At 44.5% G+C, this 21,727-nt stretch overlaps 1 protein-coding gene across 1 annotated transcript in view; it reads left to right on the top strand.

Moving 5' to 3' along the window:
- LOC137434833 (FACT complex subunit SPT16) overlaps positions 1–21,457 on the top strand; it is a 151,799-nt gene extending 130,342 nt beyond the window's left edge. The window contains exons 23-26 of the mRNA XM_068127967.2: positions 8,239–8,368; positions 14,201–14,342; positions 14,483–14,563; positions 19,551–21,457. Coding sequence (XP_067984068.1) covers positions 8,239–8,368; positions 14,201–14,342; positions 14,483–14,563; positions 19,551–19,660 — 463 coding nt within the window. The 3' untranslated portion in view covers positions 19,661–21,457. The remainder of the gene's footprint in view (positions 1–8,238; positions 8,369–14,200; positions 14,343–14,482; positions 14,564–19,550) is intronic.
- The last annotated feature ends 270 nt before the right edge of the window (positions 21,458–21,727 follow it).

Raw genomic sequence — 21,727 nt, 5'->3', positions numbered from 1 at the left:
TCACCTGGCGCATCATACGCACGACCATATTGGTCACCACTTACACCGGGTCCTCTTTCTCTTCGCTTCTCCTCCATCACCTGCGAATCCCTCATCCGGTTAGTGAGCACATCATCACGATCCGAACACAGACTTTGGACCAATTCTTTTACTTCCTCCTTTATCTCTTTCCTATCCTCTCTCCGTCGCTTCTTAATTTCGCTCACCCCTTCTTCCACTTCTTCTAATTTCTGCTTCACCTCCTTCATCTCCTCGTGCGCCCCTTTAAGTTCTTCCTCTAACTCCACTTTATTTTTTTCTATGTGCTCCCGCACCTCCCGCTCTTTAACCTCCATCACCTCTACCACCTTGTCCATTTTCCTCGTCAGGTCCTCATGTACCGTCTGACACTCTTTTTTAATTACCCCTACGTCCTTTTTCATCTCCTTCTGTGTCGATTTTAAACCCTCTATTACCGCTGTGTTCTTCTTTACCTTGTCCGTTAGTTCTTTTTGTCCCTCCGTCAGCTGTTCCACTTCCAGCGTCAACTCCTCTATACCACCTTGCAATTTTACAGTCCCCTTTCTCACCTCCTTCTCCATGCGCTCCTCACAGTGCCTCACCTCCTCGCGCACTCCTCCGACCTCCTCACTCACACCTCTTCTGATCTCCTCTCCCATCACTTGCATCTCCTGCCCAGATGCCACCCTCATCTGCTCCATTTCCTCCCTGTGAGCATCCAACTTAGTTTCTACCCCCATTCTGACCCCCTCTATCTGCTGCCCCATTTGTTTAACTTCCCTTTCCGCTTGGTTCCTCATGTCCCTCAATTTGCCTTCCATACTGTTTTCTAACCCCTCTAACCCCCTTTTCATCCCTTCCATTTGATTCTCCTGAACGGCCATTCTGTTTTCTACCCCCATTAACCCCTCCTGTATTTCCCCTAATCTATTGTCTAATCCCTCTATTCTAGTCCCTAACCCTCCGATCTGGGCCCCCATCCTTTGTTCTAACCGTTGGCTATTGGCCCCCATGTCCTCCCTCAATTTCTCGCTATTGGACCCCATTTGGCTCTCCAATCGCTCACCCTGAGCATCCATCCGGTTCCCCATTTGTCCCATACTGCTTTTCAAACCTCTAATTTGGTCTCCCAATTGCTCACTATTCTTTTCCATAAGGGCCTTCATTTAGTCTAGTAGGAAGACTAGGTCCCCCTGCACCCCCCGGAGATATACTTCTAATCAGTGTTTCTAGATTGGAAAAAATGTGTAGAAAATGACTAGCTATGGCCCCAAGCTGAAAAAATGTCCCACATACCATTTTTATGCAAATTACTGCTGCAAATTTTATGCAAAATTATGCAAATTTTATGCAAATTTTTGATGAGGAGTAGAGTTGAGGGGTCTTTGAGGGCTTCATCGAGGTGCTCTCGGTTGCAAGACTGGGTCATTCTGAGAAGCACAGCAGGGTCAGAGATCATGATGTTCTCCTCCTCAGTGAATCTCTCCATCAACAGCCTCTCCATTGCCTCACACACTGTTTTGAGGCAAAAGAGGGACTTTGCGTAGGCCTTTCCACTGAGAACACCTTTGAGAGATCCACTTGTTACTAGTTGTGCCTCAAAGAGAATCTCTGCATATCCAGAACCACGCATCTTGTGTCCAGTGAGCATCCCGATGTAGTTCATGGATGTGTGGAAGGGTCCAATCGTTACTACATGACTAGCAAATTCATTTGGCCAGCGCCAGATGATGGGAAGGGCTTTCATGCAGACACCCAGATCAAATGTATTCAGGACCCATCTCTGACCCACCTCAGCAGTTGCTGCCTCGGAACGCTTCAGTAGCTCACGAACAACTGCGTTGTCTGTGATCGGTCTGTGCCTGGTGCCTGCATGGCATGGCAATGGCCTGCAGCCTGTGCCTGGGCTAGGGGGTTTCACCTCTGCAACTGGTTCTCCCCCACCCAGCAAATCAACAGTCGACTACTGCACGCCTATCCACCAACCGATCACAGACAACGCAGTTGTTCGTGAGCTACTGAAGCGTTCCGAGGCAGCAACTGCTGAGGTGGGTCAGAGATGGGTCCTGAATACATTTGATCTGGGTGTCTGCATGAAAGCCCTTCCCATCATCTGGCGCTGGCCAAATGAATTTGCTAGTCATGTAGTAACGATTGGACCCTTCCACACATCCATGAACTACATCGGGATGCTCACTGGACACAAGATGCGTGGTTCTGGATATGCAGAGATTCTCTTTGAGGCACAACTAGTAACAAGTGGATCTCTCAAAGGTGTTCTCAGTGGAAAGGCCTACGCAAAGTCCCTCTTTTGCCTCAAAACAGTGTGTGAGGCAATGGAGAGGCTGTTGATGGAGAGATTCACTGAGGAGGAGAACATCATGATCTCTGACCCTGCTGTGCTTCTCAGAATGACCCAGTCTTGCAACCGAGAGCACCTCGATGAAGCCCTCAAAGACCCCTCAACTCTACTCCTCATCAAAAATTTGCATAAAATTTGCATAATTTTGCATAAAATTTGCAGCAGTAATTTGCATAAAAATGGTATGTGGGACATTTTTTCAGCTTGGGGCCATAGCTAGTCATTTTCTACACATTTTTTCCAATCTAGAAACACTGATTAGAAGTATATCTCCGGGGGGTGCAGGGGGACCTAGTCTTCCTACTAGACTAATTTGCATCATAAAAAGGTTCAAATCCACCGGTGGCGCTACTACGGTCGCGGGGCGCGGTCGCCGTGGCCATGTGCGAGGCGCCATTTTGCGCGCCCGTAACCTCGTGCGCGATGACGCTATTTTGCGAGCCTGCCACCCTCACTGCTTCGCTCTCCTCTTGTCCCTCAATTTGGTCCTGGATCGAACCTGCCTCACTCTCCTCTACCGGAACCCAGCCGTTTTGATCTGCCATAGCGCGACTTTCAAAATTCGGGTTTTTATTTTTGTAAAACACAATCAAATTTCGCCGTTATAATTTCGAGCGCGTGACACGCGCTTCGGGTCCAATCTCACTCCTCGACACCAATTGTTACTCTAATAGTACAATTGGTGTTCCAAAATTTGGGCCTAACAAATTTAACAAATTTAGTCCCAGGTCCGAATCCAACTCCTGACAACCAATTGTTACGGACACGACTTAGATGTTGCTTGACCGAGCGGAATGGCCGCCGTGTTCGCACAGTTTACCCGATTACACTCGAACGTTGGCCGAATCGCGCTACGCTAAATCAATGAAGGAAAGGACACAACGGCTGGGATTAATGCAACGACACAAGGGGTACAGTTCTCAAGACCTCCGGAGGAGGATATAATATTGGTGATGCAGAAACGGGTAGATTACACGGTAAGAGGTAAAGCACAGCAAGATGGGCACTTAGACACAGTCTTATCTATCCCCGACAGACTACAGACAAACGGGACAAGACGGACTAACACGGGGATTGATGGCAAGGAAGGGCAGGCAGTCGATAGCTCAAGGTGCACCTTGGCTCAGGGGCAGAATCAAACGCGGTCCGGTCCAGAGATGCGGGGAGGTATTCAGCGCTTGGAGGTGGCGTCCTTTCTTCTCCAAGCTGAGGCGCATCTGACGTCACCTCCGTCTTCCTGCGCATGTCCAGCGGGGAGTGACACGCCCTCGGCTCGTTAGCTCCGCCCCAGATGGAATCGGTCCGCCGCTTCCATTGGGTGCGGGGGGTTACCGGGCTCCGCCCTTGACGAGGAGCTGACGGCGAGCCCCTGCGTGGTAACCCCGTCGGAGCACATGTTCAATGGCGGCTAACCAAGCCGGAGTGAGGACGCACACTCCCCGCGCCGCCGCCGCTGTTGTTGTAGTTGTTGTTGTACCATGAGGAAGAGCTGCGGGGAGGTATTGGGAGGTCCTAAACTTTCTAACGGTGCCATACAATCACATTCTGGTGCAACGAAGAGTCAGAATTAATGGAAACGAGTCCTTAACTGACATAGACTAAGAATAACTAGCAAGATGTCCTATAGTTGTCTACGTGAGATGCGGTGAACCTGGGTGCGACATTTAATGGGGGAAATAGGGGAAGGTCGGTTCTACAGAGTGTTGTTTACAGACAATGGGACTAGGGAATGGGGGATTGGGGATAGTTGGGGAGTATTGGGGAAATAGGGGAATATTTACAAGAGGATATGGATGGAGGCCAAATCCCATATCCGCAACAATATATATATATATATATATATATATATATATATATATATATATATATATATATATATATATATCTATATATATATATATATATATATATATATATATATATATATATATACTGTATATATATATACATATATATATATATATATATATATATATATATATATATATATATATATATATATATATATATATATATATATACAGTATATATATATATATATATATATATATATATATATATATATATATATATATATATATATATATATATATATATATATATATATATATATACATAATCACACACACACACATATATATATTTGTAATCACACACACACACACACACACATATATATATATATATATATATATATATATATATATATATATATATATATGTATGTATATATATGTATATGTATGTATATATATGTATATATATGTATATATATATATATATATATATATATATATATATATATATATATATATATATATATATATATATATATATATATATATATATATATAAATAATAAATATATATATATATACTGAAGCGCAAAAGAAACGTACCACCTTTGAAACCTTTAAATATCAACAATAACACTGCGTGTAGTAAATGTGTGAACTTATTTGTGGACAATAGTGTCCTCACTGTCAGACAAAACGGTCACGGATGGTCACCTGAACCTTCAATGGTCACTTCATAGCACAGCTGTTGAACAGCCGTTTTGACTCTCATTGATAGCCAAGGGGTACGGGATGATTTTAATGAGCTGCACGTGATGTCTTGATATTGGCTTTAAAAAGGCCAGTGCAAAATGGGCATTTCAATCAATATGCCACGATTGTCAAGGGATCAATGGCAGCGTGCCCTGGGCATGCTGCAAGGCGGACTGAGCTACCGTGAGGTGGCACGTCGCCTTGGCTGTTCACACCAGACGATATCTGCCCTGGTGGACAGAGACACCCTCCACAACTCTGCAGATGACAGACCTCGATCAGGGAGGCCAAGAGTCACCACTGCAAGGCAGGACAGGCAGATGGTCCGAAGTCACCTGCGGGATCGATTCCGTCCAGCATCCCGCACTGCGGCAGAAACTACGGGGCGTGCAAACCCACGGATCTCCAATGATACTGCACGAATACGACTGCATGACTATGGTCTGATTGCCAGAAGACCATACAGAGGCCCCGTGATGACGGCTGCCCATCGCCGCAACCGACAGAGATGGTGCCAGCAGCATCAGCGGTGGACCATGGCGCAGTGGAACGAGGTCGCTTTCAGCGATGAGTCAAGGTTCTGTGTGGACAGTCCTGATGGGCGTGAGCGTGTCTGGAGAAGAACTGGCGAGCGATATGCCGATTGTTGCGTGCGTGAAGCCAACAGGTGGGGTGGCCCAAGTGTGATGGTGTGGGCCGCCATATCAGTCTGGTACAGGACGCCACTGGTGGTTGTGGATGGGAATCTTAACGCCCAGCGGTATGTGGATAACATCCTGCGACCTCATCTGCTGCCATTCCTGCTAGACCACCCAGAACTGAGAACCTTTCAGCATGACAATGCTCGTCCCCATGCTGCTCGCTTTACCACTGCATTTCTCCAAGGCGAGAACATCAACACCATGCAGTGGCCTGCGCTCTCCCCTGACCTGAATCCCATAGAGCACCTGTGGGATGAGCTTGGGAGACGCGTAGTTGGCAGGGCCAGGACACGGGCAGAGCTGCTTCAGACATTGAGGACTGAGTGGGACAGAATCCAGCAGCAATCCATCCAAAGACTGGTAGGCAGTATACGCCGACGATGCACTGCCTGTATCCAAAACAATGGTGGCCACACACGCTATTGAAAGGGGACTGACATTGCACTCTGTGCTGTTCTGTACTGTAGAACAAACTGATGAGATGGTGTATCTTGGTCAAAAACTTGACATGTCATCAATAAAATGCCAATGTTTCAATTAGCAATTGTTGGTTTGTTTTATTTTGAACTGTTACAATTTTATTACATTTCAAACAAGTGGTAAGTTTCTTTTGCGTTTCAGTATATATACATACATATATGTGTGTGTGTGATTCAAGGCACCTCTTTGCTTAAATGGTGAGCACCAGCCACGGAGTAAGTCTCACACAGTAAAAACTGCATAACCCGCAAGGAACCAACAGCCTCCCTGCCATTGCAAACCATTGCAAACCAAAACCCCAGGGGGTGCGGTGTGATTGGCGGCGATAATGGTCAACGACATAACAGCGTGACGAGAGCTGTCCCGATCTACTGTGGACCCAAGTCCAAGACCAAAGCGTCACCTCCGTCCCGGAGGCCTCAGCCCGGCCACTCTGTCGACAGACAGATATTTTATTCTTTGGTCCCGAATTGGCTAAACATCAAGCAGATCCTCCAATCCAGATTTTGGGCTTATTTGCCTCTCATGAAGGTGCCTTTTTTATAATAAAAAAGGTAAAAAATCAAACATTTTAACAGCTTTGGACGTGCACCTTGACCCCATGGCCAAGGCACACCGTCCATCAAGACTGTCCCATTGACATACACATGCACCTCAACCCAAAGGCTGAAGCACATGGTCAATCAAAACACATGCATCCTGACCCCAAAGGGCCAGAATGCATGGTCATACAATTGGACTCCTCCTCCATAGGAGTGAGTCCCCATGACTTCAACACCATGCCGTCCTGACGAGGGCTTCTTTTTCCCTCATCAGGACGGCATACTGCAAAATAATCTAACCAATGAGGACCAAACTTGTCTATTAAGTGAATCAAGGCACCTCCTAGCTTTAACGGTGAGCACCAGCCACAGATTATGTCTCACACGGTAAAAACCGCATAACCCGCAAGGAACCAACAGCCTGTCTGCCACCCAGACCATCGTTCCCGCCAGTGCGAACCAAAACCAGGGGGTGCGGTGCGATCGGCGGAGATAACAATCAATGACATAACAAAGTGACGAGCGCTGTCCCGATCTCACTCACTACCGAGTTCCAAACTGCCTCTGGAAGAAACATCAGCACAATAACTGTTCGTTGGGAGCTTCATGAAATGGGTTTCCATGGACGAGCAGCCGCACACAAGCCTAAGATGACCATGCGCAATGCCAAGCGTCGGCTGGAGTGGTGTAAAGCTCGCCGCCATTGGACTCTGGAGCAGTGGAAATGTGTTCTCTGGAGTGATGAATCTCGCTTCACCATCTGGCAGTCCGACCGATGAATCTGGGTTTGGTGGATGCCAGGAGAACGCTACCTGCCCGAATGCATAGTACCAACTATAAAGTTTGGTGGAGGAGGAATAATGATCTGGGGCTGTTTTTCATGGTTCGGGCTAGGCCCTTTGGTCCCAGTGAAGGGAAATCTTAACGCTACAACATACAATGACATTCGAGACGATTGTGTGCTTCCAACTTTGTGGCAATAGTTTGGGGAAGGCCCTTTCCTGTTTGAGCATGACATTGCCCCCATGCACAAAGGGAAGTCCATACAGAAATGGTTTGTCGAGATCGGTGTGGAAGAACTTGAATGGCCTGCACAGAGCCCTGACCTCAACCCCATCGAACACCTTTGGGATGAATTGGAACGCCGACTGCAAGCCAGGCCTAATTGCCCAACATCAGTGCGTGACCTCACTAATGCTCTTGTGGCTGAATGGAAGCAAATCCTCGCAGCAATGTTCCAACATCTAGTGGAAAGCCTTCCCAGAAGAGTGGAGGCTGTTATAGCAGCAAAGGGGGTCCACCTCCATATTAATGCCCATGATTTTGGAATGAGATGTTTGACGAGCACATGCGGATGTGATGTTTGGGTGTCCACATACTTTTGGCCATGTAGTGTACCTTGAATAGCCAGGTCCCGTGTTGCTGGGTGGTTCTATAAGAGAGGTGGTGCATTAATTTGGAATTCATGGAGTTTGTCATGCAAGTCGCTCTTTATGAATTTTATTTTAATAATCGGCTCATGTTTGGTGTTTGGTTGTATAGTCCTGAAGTTTTTCAAAGATTATTTTTTATCATAACAATTGAGCATCTCAATTCATCCACAGTTCTTGCGACCTGAAGTATACAGAAGGTGTGCAGTCACTCAACTGGACCAAGATAATGAAAACGATCATCGATGACCCAGAAGGCTTTTTTGAGCAGGGAGGATGGTCCTTCCTTAATCCTGACAGTGAGGTCAGTGGATGCATGTGCACGGTCTGTGCTCTTGTCGTGTTCCCTTTCTGATTGAGGCCATTGATTGATGGACGTGGAGTTCTCTGTGCACTCGATCTGCTTTCTGTTTGAACACTGTTTGGTAATTGACCATGAAGTACACCTTCCTTGTAGTAGTAAGACCCATTCATCCCCCTTTATGCCAATGAATTGTGAGGTTATTTGTGGTAGAAATGTATTCGGCATCACAGTAAGAGCAGACACTCTTGAACCTCAGCCGAGTCGTGCCAAGTATTTTAAAAATGGTACATGCTGCTTCCTTGCATATATATATACTGTGTATATATATATATATATATATATATATATATATATATATATATATATATATATATATATATATATATATATATATATATATATATATATATATACACATACATACATACATACATACATACATACATACATACATACACACATACACACATACACACATACACACACACATACATACATACATACACACACACACATACATACATACATACATACATACATACATACATACACACATATATATACAACAACAACAGGCATTTCAAGGCCATTTTCCCTGCAAGAGCAGGGGTTAGCCTTGCGGTCCCCATGACAATGTTCTCCATTTTGCCCTATTTTCGGCATCTCCCCTTGTTAACCCCCTTGCCCACATTTCTTCTTCGACCATCTTTAGCCAAGTCTTTCTCGGTCTTCCCCGTCCTCTACTTCCTTCTACATTCATTTCCATCACTCTTTTCAACCAGTCACTTTCATCCTTCCTCAACACATGACCAAACCATCTCAACCTGTTTCTCTTCACAGCATCAATCACAGGCTCTATTCCCATCATCTTTCGCAATTCATCATTTGTCTTCCTCTCTCTCAACGATACTCCACACATCCACCGAACCATTCGCATTTCCACCCTTTCCAGCCTTCGTTACTGCTCGACGTTCATGACCCTTGTCTCACTCCCATAAATCATAACACTTCTCACACATGCAGCATACACCTTTCCCTTCAGCTTCAACGACACTCCCCTCCTCGTCAGCACGCCACTCAGTTCCCGAAACTTCTTCCATGCACATCTCACTCGAGCAACCGTTGCCGAGTCTGATCCACCTTCTCCATTCGGCATGTCTCCGAGGTAGCAAAATGTTTTCACACCTTCCAGCTTCATGCCGTCTCCAAGATCCAACTCAACATTTCCTCCATCTGCAGCTCCCTCTGTGCACACCTTACACTTGAATGTAGCTGCCACACTGGTTAATGACCCTCTCAGACCACTACATTTTTGATGAACCCACTCAGCGCACATTGTACATTGAATGGAGTTCACTCCGACACCCTTCCTGCACACAGCACACGGCCTCTTCCCAGTTATTTCCACCTCACCACATGCTTCACCACTTGCCATCAGCTTCGTTTTTCCGATATTCACCTGCAGACCTTTTGCCTCCATACATTCCTTCCACTTGTTCATTTTCTCCTTCAGTCCATCCATACTTTCCGCAATCAACACCAGATCATCTGCATACAACAACTCCCACGGTAAACCCTCCTTTATGTTGAAAGCCAGCATCTCCATCACAGCTACAAATAGTAGTGGACCTAGTACCGACCCCTGATGCACTCCCACCTTCACCTCAAACTCACCAATGTTCCCATCCTTCGTCCTAACAGCTGTGCGCGCTCTTTTGTGCATTGCCATCACTACTCTGATCAACCATTCCTCCACTCCTAACTCCCTCAATGCCCATGTCACTACTTCACGTGGAACCCTATCGAATGCTTTCTCCAGATCAACAAACCCAAGAAACAACTCTTCCTCTTCTCTATATACTTCTCCTGCAACTGCCTAACAATAAAAAGCGCGTCTGTCGTTCCTCTTCCTGGCATAAATCCAAACTGCATTTGGTCGATCTTCACTTTCTTCCTTATCCTCCTCTCCAACACCCTTTCCAATACCTTCATTCCATGCTTCAATAACTTTATCGCTCGATACAAGCCACAGTCCAGAGGATCACCTTTCCCCTTGTATAGAGGGACGAGGGTACTCAGTTCCCAATCCACTGGAATGCGGTCTTCTTTCACCACCAGATTACAGATCTCTGTCATTCTCTTCACACCCCAACTTCCTGCTGCCTTCAACATATCTCCCACAACTCCCGTCGGCCCTCCCGCTTTTCTACTCTTCATTGCTTTAATCGCTTCCTCAATTTCCATCTCAGTTATCTTCTCTAGAGGGGTCAATATATGGTTGAAGCCCCAAAAAATTGATACAAAAGGTTTTTCAATGGATTCTGGTACCATTGGGAATGCTAAATAACATACTAAAAATCTAGTAACATCTGACTTCCGGAAAGGGGTCATTTTCAAGATGGCGTCCAAGATGGTCGCCAGGAGCTTAAAATGGCCATATCTCAATTATTATTCAACCTAGAAAGGTGGTTTTGGTGTCTAACCCTAGGTTTTAGGGCCCAGGGAATCCAATTGAATCAATAAAATTACCATCAGTTAATTATTTATTGACAAGTCCAAGATGGCATCCCAAGGTGACATCCTGATCCACTAAAATTGCTCTGTCGAATAGTAGTCAACCTAGAGAGATTTTTTCAGTGTGTATACCTAGGTTTAAGGCACCCAGGAAATCATCAAAATTACTTAAATAAGCACAAAGTAATCAGGTAATCCAGTAAGCCAGGTTTACCAGCCCATTAGGCATTTGTTGTCTTATACAGTTAGTCGCTATTCATCGTCATCCTCCGACTCACCAGCTAATGAACCAAGTGTGTGTTTCAGGTTGGAGAAGAGTGTAATGTGTCTACACCACTGCCGCCTGTGACTCCAGTCCACAGTATTCAGTGATCATTACAGACAAAGGTTTGTACAAAGCTTGAGAGGTTATGGCAAGGGACAGACTATGCCATGAAAAAGAAGAGGATGGGAAAAGAAGAGGGTATGGATGCCATGAAATGGGGGTGGAGCCTGCAGGATAATCAGTTTGTCCCACTTATGTCAAGAATGAACGCTGCTCCAGACAGTCTCTTGAAGGTCATTCATTGTAACTGCTCCACTGCCTGCAAGACACTCCGCTGCTCTTGTAGACGATATGGACTACCATGTACTACTGCCTGTGGACCGTGCCAACTTGAAGAATGTGACAATCCACATAACAAGTTTCTTCTAGAGGAGTCGGAGGATGACGATGAATAGCGACTAACTGTATAAGACAACAAATGCCTAATGGGCTGGTAAACCTGGCTTACTTGATTACCTGATTACTTTGTGCTTATTTAAGTAATTTTGATGATTTCCTGGGTGCCTTAAACCGAGGTATACACACTGAAAAAATCTCTCTAGGTTGACTACTATTTGACAGAGCCATTTTAGTGGATCAGGATGTCACCTTGGGATGCCATCTTGGACTTGTCAATAAATAATTAACTGATGGTAATTTTATTGATTCAATTGGATTCCCTGGGCCCTAAAGCCTAGGGTTAGACACCAAAACCACCTTTCTCGGTTGAATAATAATTGAGATATGGCCATTTTAAGCTCCCGGCGGCCATCTTGGACGCCATCTTGAAAATGACCCCTTTCCGGAAGTCAGATGTTACTAGATTTTTAGTATGTCATTTAGCATGCCCAATGGTACCAGAATCCATTGAAAAACCTTTTGTATCAATTTTTTTGGGGTTAGGCGAGTTTTTTTCGTATATTGACCCTACTACTCTGCCGGTCCTAAAACTGGGTTACTCTCTATGTTGCCATCCCATTCATTCTCTGCATTCAACAGCATTTCCATATATCTTTTCCATCTTCCTTTAATTCCATCTGGGTCCACAACGATTTGTCCCACTTCATCCATCAAGCAACTCACCCCCATCACATCACACCTCTCTTTCGCTATCTGCTTTGCAATCCTGAATACCGCTCTCTGACCCTCTTCCGAATCCAAGCTTTCTCCGAACATTTTCCTACATGCCTCCTGCGCCTTTGCTACCTCTTTATTTGCAGCCTTCTTGGCTGCCTTATAACTTTCAGGCTCTGCCTTTTCTGCCCCTGTACCCTTCGCCTTCCGCCACTCCTTGAACTTCTTCCTCTTCTTGTCAATCCTCTTTCCAACTTCATCATCCCACCACCGTGTTTCAGAGTGCCTCGGTAGTCCCTTTTGTCCATCCACATACCTCACCATCGGCTCCCAACAGACTATCTTTCATTGACATCCAACCACTTTCAAGCTCAACCACATCATCCTCGACCATACTCAGCCTCTCTTTTAATGCCTCCCTCACTGTCACCTCTTTCAACCTCCACACCTTCATTCTCGGTTGGTACTTCACCTGCCGAGCTCTCCTCGACCTTTCACCCTTATGTCGCGGACAACCAAGTGGTGCTGTGAAACAGCCTCCTCCCCCGGGATCACCTTTGTGTCCCGGAGGTGCCCCCTATCTCGCCTACACACCATCAGGTAGTCAACGGTTGTCTTCGACCCACTGGACGTGTATGTAACAAGCTTATTATCCTCTTTCTGTAACTGAGTGTTGCAATTCAACAAACCAGCTCCATCAGCAAACTCCAAAATCCTTTCACCTTCTCCATTTCTCACACCATATCCGTAACCCCCATGAAGTCCCTCAAAACCGTCCATACTCCTTCCCACATGTCCATTTAGGTCTCCTCCTACCACAACAACTTCCTCATCTTTCACGTTTTCCATCAGCTTCTCTATTGCACACCAGAACTTGTCCTTCTCTTCATCGCTCTGACCAACCTGCGGAGCATATCCCGAGATGACGTTCACCAAGAGCTTTCCAATCATCATTTTCACCATCATCAACCTTTCACTCACTCTAGTCACACTCACCACACTGTCTACAAACTCCTCAGAAAACAGGACACGAACACCATGCATGCCTTCCGGGCACCCTTGCCACACAAACTTGTATTTCTGTCCCTGCCTACCCTTCTTTCACCATTCTCACACCACTTCCCTTCCATCTCGTCTCCTGCACACAACATATGTCCACTCTTCTTCTGACCAATACTTCCACCACAACTCCTGATCTCCCTGTCATTGTCCCAACATTCCAAGTTCCAAACCTCAGAAACCGATCTCCACGTCGGGTATCAGACGTTTTGTTGTCATAAATGGAGTGATTTCCACCCTTGCTTCGATTGGGTTCCCCACCTTGATCTTTGACGAGAGGGAGTGAGGTCCCCCACGGGGTACTTCGGGCTGTACCCTGCCCATATGTAATTGTAATTGTCATGGTTCCCTTTCCCAATGTCTTATGGCCGGATGCTCTTCCTGACGCCAACCCTTTTAGTCGCCTATTAGGACACGCAGGGATACGGTGTACCTATTTCTAAACCGGGGTACACACCAGTATGTATCATGATGTAAATATAAACTGTGATGTTGCGGTCAAGAGGTTAAAGGTCATGTTAAGTAAAAAATATTTTGTTACTGTGATAACTTAAGAGTGGCTGAAGGGATCCAAGTGAAACTTGGTATAAGTGTGTTTAATGATGTAATAATGTTGGCGAAGGCTTATCAATCGTGTGATGTCGAAGAGTGCCAATTCCAGTTTGCCTCGGCAATGATGATGGTAAAGCACTGTTTGCATGGGTAAATTTGTCCACCTCTTCACCCCCTTCCTGCCTCTTCCCCTTCCTCCCCCTATCCCTCTCTGCCCACTCCCCCTGGGCAACCCTGGGTACTTCAGCTAGTCTATTATTAACATTTATTTTGATGCATATGGGATGGCAAGACCACTGCCCAAGAGTTACCTCTGTGTTGTGCTGCAGCATGGGAGTGGCGATGACCTTGGTGAGTCTGAGTCTGAAGTGGAAGATGAGACATACCGCCCAGTGGATGAGGAAAATGTTGAGGAGGATTGTGATGAAGAGGACAGTGATGAAGATTACTCTGATGAGGATGATGAGTCAGGTAGGTTTGGTTGGTTTAAATCTTGCTTTCTCCATTCCTTTACTGTGGAGAGAGGCAATTAATTTTAAATGGAGAAATAAATAACAAAGAAAGCAGAGTCTCAGCATTGCTCTGACGTTAACCTTTCGGTCGCTTTGCAGATTATGTGTCTGAGCCGTCATTGGAGTCAGATGAGGAAAGTGGAAAGGACTGGGACCAGCTGGAAGAAGAAGCTCGGAAAGGTGGTTTGCACGCTTACCTTTCTTAGGATAGTCTAAATTGCATACCACGCAACATACTTGATGGTATCGTATGTATGTATATACAGTCACGTGAAAAAGTAAGTACACCCCATGTAAAGTTTTGACTTTTTCCAACATATTTCAACATGCAGCTATTTGATCTTCATTTCAACAATATTGATAGATAAAGGTGATATAATATGACAAATAGCATGAAACATTTACATTTTGTAGTCCATTGTATAATTTAAATAAACATAAATGCAAATTTCGCATGTGGAAAAAGTAAGTACACCCCAACATTTATCACCACTTCAAATACCTAAAATTAGAATCAGGTGCACCAGCTCAGGGGCAAATGATTAGAACATCGTTAGAGAGGATCTTGGAGGAACCTGCCTTATTTAAACCTCAGACATTTAGTTTGGTTTGCTTTTTGTTGTTGAAGTGTGCGGCGTCACCATGCCTAGATCAAAAGAGCTCTCTGAGGCCTTCAGAAAGAAGGTTATAGATGCCTCCAAGTCTGGGAAGGGATTTTAAAAGATCTCCAAACAATTTGAAATCAATCATTCGACTGTCTGGAAGATCATCTACAAGTGGAGAAGATTCCAAACAACTGCCAACTTGTTCAGGCCAGGTCGCCCCAGCAAGTTCAGCCGAGAGCAGACCGCAAGATGCTGAAAGAAGTCTCGAAGAACCCCAGAATGTCATCACGGGACCTACAGGTAGCTCTTGCCACTGTTGATGTCAAAGTGCACGAGTCTACCATTAGAAAGAGGCTGCACAAATTTGATCTACATGGGAGGTGTGCCAGGAGGAAACCTTTGCTGTCCAGAAAGAACATCAGGGCAACACTAAAGTTTGCCAATGAACACCGAGGCAAAGACCAGCACTTCTGTAACAATGTGCTCTGGACAGATGAGTCAAAGGTAGAGCTATTTGGCCACAGTACCAGAAGACATGCTTGGCGAAAACCAAAGACAGCATTTGACCACAAAAACCTGATACCAATTGTAAAGCATGGTGGTGGAAATATTATGGTTTGGGGCAGCTTTGCTGCATCAGGGCCTGGGCAGCTCACCATCATAGAATCCACTATGAATTCTTCATTGTACCAGAGGGTGCTTGAGGATAATGTGAGGCCATCTGTCGGAAAGTTGAAGCTCAACCGAAGGTGGACCTTGCAACATGACAATTACCCTAAACATACCAGTAAATCCACCAAGGAATGGCTGAAGAGAAAGAAATGGAGGGTTCTGGAATGGCCAAGTCAAAGCCCGGATCTAAATCCCATTGAGATGTGGGGGGATTTGAAACGAGCTGTGCATGCAATTGTGCATGCTGTGCAACAATTTTTTGTTGAATAAATTATTTCAAAGTCAATTTTTCATTGTTTTTTGTTCAATTAGATCACCTTTATCTATAGAGACTGTTTAAATGAAGATCAAATATTGATATGTCCATTGTCCACATATGTTAAAAAGATTTTAAAAACATTTCATGGGGTGTACTTACTTTTTCCACATGCGAAATTTGCATTTACGTTTATTTAAATTATACAATGGACTACAAAATGTAAATGTTTCATGATATTTGTTATGTTATATCACCTTTATCTATCAATATTGTTGAAATGAAGATCAAATATCTGTATGTTGAAATATGTTGAAAAAGTCAAAACTTTACATGGGGTGTACTTACGTTTTCATGTGACTGTGTGTATGTATGTATGTATATATGCAGGGGGTGTCGAGAGCCAGCCTGGCCCCGAGGCAAACAACCTTGGGGGCCCCACCCCACTCTTTCTCTCTTTTATAACTTTTTAAGGATCTTTCTTCAATGAAATTTTTGTTATTTTTAAGAAAGGGTCACTTTTATTTAGCCGTATGATCGAAAATAAAGGAGATGGTGGGACGTTGGACCGATCGAGCCAATTCACACCCTCGACTGTTGAACACTATTGCTCCCGAAGATTGGCAAAAATTCACGAGAAGATGGTTAATAATTTTTTTTGGACAAAGAGGATAAACCCATTTCTTTGTAATGCACATTTCTGGCAAATAACCATTTTCTGTGAAGTTTGAAACTGTACCATTAACAGCAGTAAATTATGTCTTGTTTCTGGCAAGAAAGATGGCAAGGAAAGCAAAATCAGCTTCTGTGTTTAAATGTAATGATGAGGAAATGAGGATGAGCCGATGAGGGGTTTCACTGTACTGTTTAAAAAAAAAAAACCCAGCAACAGTACCCGCCCTGCGGGCAGGGCTTCAATTGGAAGGCCCAAATGAAAAGGTAAAATATCAGAAATTGAAGGCTTTTTTTATTTTAAACGATTCATATAAACATCCGTTAAATCATATCACACGCAAATCATCAAAATCTAAACAGTATCTTACTATAATTCACCAAATGTCCCACAGTGATCGATACACTATGATCGTGATGATCGTGAATCGTGATCGATAATCGTGTTCACAATCGCTATGTCGTATGTACTCCCAATACGTGTTTCCTTCAGTTGAAATGGATTAGAATTCTCTCAAGCGGGGATTCAACCCGTGTCCTTATAAAAGGTCTTTGTCCGAGGTCACCGAGTCCGATCGGTGCAGCTGTGCAGTGATCGGTGCAGCCATTTGTGCGGCACCCGGGAAAACAACATCATCACAAAAACATCGTCACAATGAACGTTATGCGAACGCAAATGTTATGCGGGAGTCCAAACCTGAGAATGCTGGAGACTAAAGCTGAAATTGGGAAAACTAAATAGCCTATTTTACTCCTGGAGATCCCAGGATTATCCACCTAAAATATCGTTGAGATCGGTTCAGCAGTTTTTACGGTACCTTCGAACGAACGAACGGACAGACAGACAGACAGACAGACGGACGGACATTTGGTGAATTATAGTAAGATTACAGGAGAAGCTCGGGCCCCTCAATGGACCACGGGCCCCGAGGCAGCGATCCCGCCCATCGCAGAATGAAGATGCAATATGGTGATGCATGTTTATCGCTGCAGCTGGTGTACGACTGGGACAGGAAGTTTAAAAGTGGAGTGTCCAGTGTGGCAGACGCTGCTCGCTCGGGCTGGGCTCACACAGCCGACACACCAGAAATGGTTGCAGGAGTTGAGCGCGTGCTAAGGGAAAACCGTCGCATACGCTGGATGAAGTGGTCTCTGAATTTAACATTAGCCATGGTTCAGCACACCATATTATTCACAACGTCCTGGGGTTCCGCAAAGTGTCTGCAAGGTGGGTACCTAGACAACTCACACCCGAACTGAAAGAACGGCGAGTGGACGCATGTGAAGAACTTCTACGACGTTATGAAACAGAAGGGGCCGTTTTATTACAGCGCGTAGTGCCTGGGGATGAAAGCTGGGTCCACTACTTTCAGCCAGAAATGAAGATGGCAAGTAAAGTGTGGCGCCATTCAACTTCACCGAAGCCCAAAAAATTCCTCACACAGCCGTCTGCTGGAAAAGTGATGCTGAAGCTCTTCTGGGATAGCCGAGGCCCACTTGTAGAGCATTACATGCACAGAGGGACCACAGTCACCAGTGCATCATACTGCGACCTCCTTAAAAATCATCTAAAACCAGCCATCAGATAGAAACGTCGTGGACTACTCACTATCGGTGTTTTGCTGCAGCATGACAATGCTCGGCCCCATACTGCCCACGCAGCAGCTGCAACAATCGAGGACATGCATTTTGAATGTCTTCCATTTTGAATCGAAGGATTGTTCGAATGGTGGAGAAAGCACTTCGATCAACTGCCAACCAGATTCAAGCTGTACCTCAGACATGAGGTACCACAGTTTCAACTCACACCATCTGTCACCAACTCAATGAAAGGGGGTTCTATGGTAGGAGACACAGGAGGACCCCCTGCTGAGAAAGCCCGACTGGAGTTCCCAGAACACACCTGAACAAGCCAAAATCCTTCTGGGAGAATGTCCCTGTGGACAGATGAGACCAAATTAGAGCTTTTTGGTAAAGCACATCATATCTATGTTTACAGAAAACAAAATGAAGGCTTCAAAGAAAAGAACACCTTCCCTGCAGTCAAACATAGAGGAGGTTGAGTGATGTTTTGGTGTTGCTGTGCTGCCTCTGGCACTGGGTGCCTTGAATGTGTGCATGGCATCATGAAATCAGGAGATTACCAAGGCATTTTGGAGCGCAATGTTCAACCCAGTGTCAGAACGCTGGGTCTCTGTCGAAGGTAATGGGTCTTGCAGCAGGACAATGACCCCAAACACACTTCAAAAAGCACCAAGGAACGGTTCAACACAAAACGCTGGACTGTTCTGAAGTGGCCAGCAATGAGTCCAGATCTAAATCCCATTGAACTCCTGTGGGAAGATCTGAAAACAGCAGTTGGCAGAAGGCACACTTCAAATCTAGGAGAACTGGAGCAGTTTGCACAAGAAGAGTGGGCCAAACTGTCAGCAGAGAGGTGTAGGAAGCTCATTCATGGCTATAGGAAGCGCCTGACTGCAGTTATTTTGTCCAAAGGCCGTGCTACCAAATATTAAGTCTAGGGTGTCAATAATTTTGTCAATGCCATTTCTTTTTATTTTCTGATTTAAAAGGATATATTAAGTTCTGAATCAAAAACAAAGGTTCTGTAATAATAACAGTAAAATAAAGAATTGTGGAGACCAAATACTTTTGTCAATTTCAACTTATTTTTACAGAAAATTGTGAGTTATTTGAAAAAAGTGCAAGGGTGCCAATATTTTTGGCCATGACTGTATATGTGTATTGTTATATATATGCATTAAACGCATATATATAACAACGCATTTTAAGGCCATTTTCCCTGCTAGAGCGGGTTTAGCCTTGCGGTTAGCCTTTCCACATTCTGAAACCCACATATGGACACACATATACAGTGTGTACTTTTTCATGATAGCTTTGTATTCTAATGTGCAGAGTGTAATGTTGACCACAATATGTTTACACATCCTCATCCCCACAGCTGATAAGCAAGTCAGAATTCAGGAGGAAGAAGAAGTTCGTACTACCATTACACGCAAACGGAAAGTGAGCCATGACTCACACAAAAAGAAGAAGAAGCCACGACGGTGAGGGCCAGATATCGCTGATCTGCTTTATGCTGGTATCCTGCTGGTTTGGCCATTTCCGATGTCGGGCTAAGATGGGCTCTTCTTTCTGACTCTGCTGTCATTGGACATTCAACATCATGTATCGTGCGTGGCAAGGCTTGGAGTGCCTCTTGGCATCCCACGAATGTTTGTTTCTTCTTATTATTCCCTCCAATGGGTATTATTTTCAAAATCGACGATGAAGAACATGATATCCAAACCCACTGGTTTGCAACACACCTCCCAGTTCACTTCATAATGCCCCTTCACCTCAAAGCTCACTTTTCTGGACAAATTATATACATGTGGTATCCTCATCTGAGTGTCCCTTCCTTAGAGTGTAAACGAGGTTTCGTGTTTGATTCCATCTTTCGGGAGGTTGGTTAAGTGAAATGTTTTGGAACTCACACTATGGATTCCTTTTGTTTTAACCTGCCAATCAAGGCTTTGTGACAGACAAACTGGAAAGTTTATTATGAATTGTATGATAAATGGCAACTGGACGTTGGAGCCAAGTTTATAAATGACGGCATGGCATCTTTGAGGCCTCCAAGCTTCTGATCATGAGAGGAGCCTGCCACTCGTGTTACAGTTCAGGCAGTTCCTAAGACTTGCTTTCACTTCAGAACATTCGGGCTGAGAAGAAGCAAATATTTTTAGGGTTTTTTTGGTGGGAGGTGGTACGGGGAAGGTTGTAAATCTTGGGGACATGATTGGTATGTACACAGTGCTTACAGGTATATACTGTATACCAATGAAATGTAATCAAAATGGGAGGGTATTTGCCTCCTCTATTTGTCTTTTGGTCTTTTTATTTTCGAATCTTATAATACTGAGTGTTTGATTTAATCAAGTGTTTGGATGGGAAATTTGATTTGACATATTCCATTCCCCCTTTTTTCTACTCTGTGCATCGCTCTTTACTTTTGTGATGTGTGCATATTGTTTATAATGACGGTGTTGTTTGTTACCTGGTCTTCTTTTCACCTAGTGTGTCACTGCTTGTGACGTTGTAACTTGTTTTTATTCTCCATCAGCAGACGTAGGTTGCTCTTTCTGGGTTCGGTTTAATAGGTCTAGACAACAGAGAGATCCTGTGTGCTAAAACGACAGGGATGGTGTCTGCAGTGGAAGGTGTGCTTTTGCAAATGCAACTGAAAAAAGGCAAAGAATGGTGTGATGTTGCCATTCTTGAGCAACTCCCACTATTCGTCCATTTTCACTAGACGGGCCGACGCGCCTCATTAGTGGTCATCGCTATTTTATTTGACCTTTCGAGAGCCATGGATATAATTGCGGGTCAAAGATCTCGGCTGCTTAATGGAGGAAAACGTTGGGTGCGCTTAGGTAGGTCTATGCAATGGAAGTGCGCCGCACGGGACTGCCAATAGATTTCTCAGGTTTTCCAAGGTACCGGCCCGATGCATAGACTAGACTGCTCATGGTGAATTAGACCAGCTCCAAAACGGCTTAGACCGGCCATTTAAATGCTGTTGTGTTGTACAGCAGATGCTATTATTATTGTTGGTATTCTTGATTTTGCATTGCGATAGTTGCCTGTACAGTTCGCGGCACCAGATCATGTTTTGCTTAAGGTAGTCTTTTTGCCCGTTGGTTTCTAAATCCGTTTATTGCTTAATCTGCATCTTTACAGGTGCAGTTGTTGTCAAATAAAGTAGAATTTTTTGTGTTTAGAATTGTGCACAAAAGCAATTAATTGTAGGTTGTTTTGATTGTCAAACAAAAATCTTTTTCAATAAATCCTTGCCTTAGACTTTTACTTTGTCTGCCTTTTTTGGCATTGACTGTTGTAATTCTTTCCTGTAATTCTGTCTGGACCATTCTTTCGTTTTTTCTTTTTTTTTTCTTTGCAGGTGTGAGGCTCATGGAAGAGCAAGGTTGAAGTGACAGTGGGATAAACATCAAGGTAATGAAAGAACAGGAAAATGTTAGAAGAAGCACAGGAGGAACCACTGAAATCAGCAAGTAAGATGTTTGGGTTATGAAAGTTTAAAGGGGGTAATAAAGGTCATGGGTCAGAATTGGGGAT

Source organism: Myxine glutinosa, chromosome 9, assembly GCF_964187855.1.
Source record: "Myxine glutinosa chromosome 9, kmMyxGlut1.1, whole genome shotgun sequence".
NCBI classification, from domain to species: domain Eukaryota; kingdom Metazoa; phylum Chordata; class Myxini; order Myxiniformes; family Myxinidae; genus Myxine; species Myxine glutinosa.
Note: the sequence above shows the minus strand (reverse complement) of the source record. Positions and strands in the feature narration are given on the sequence as shown.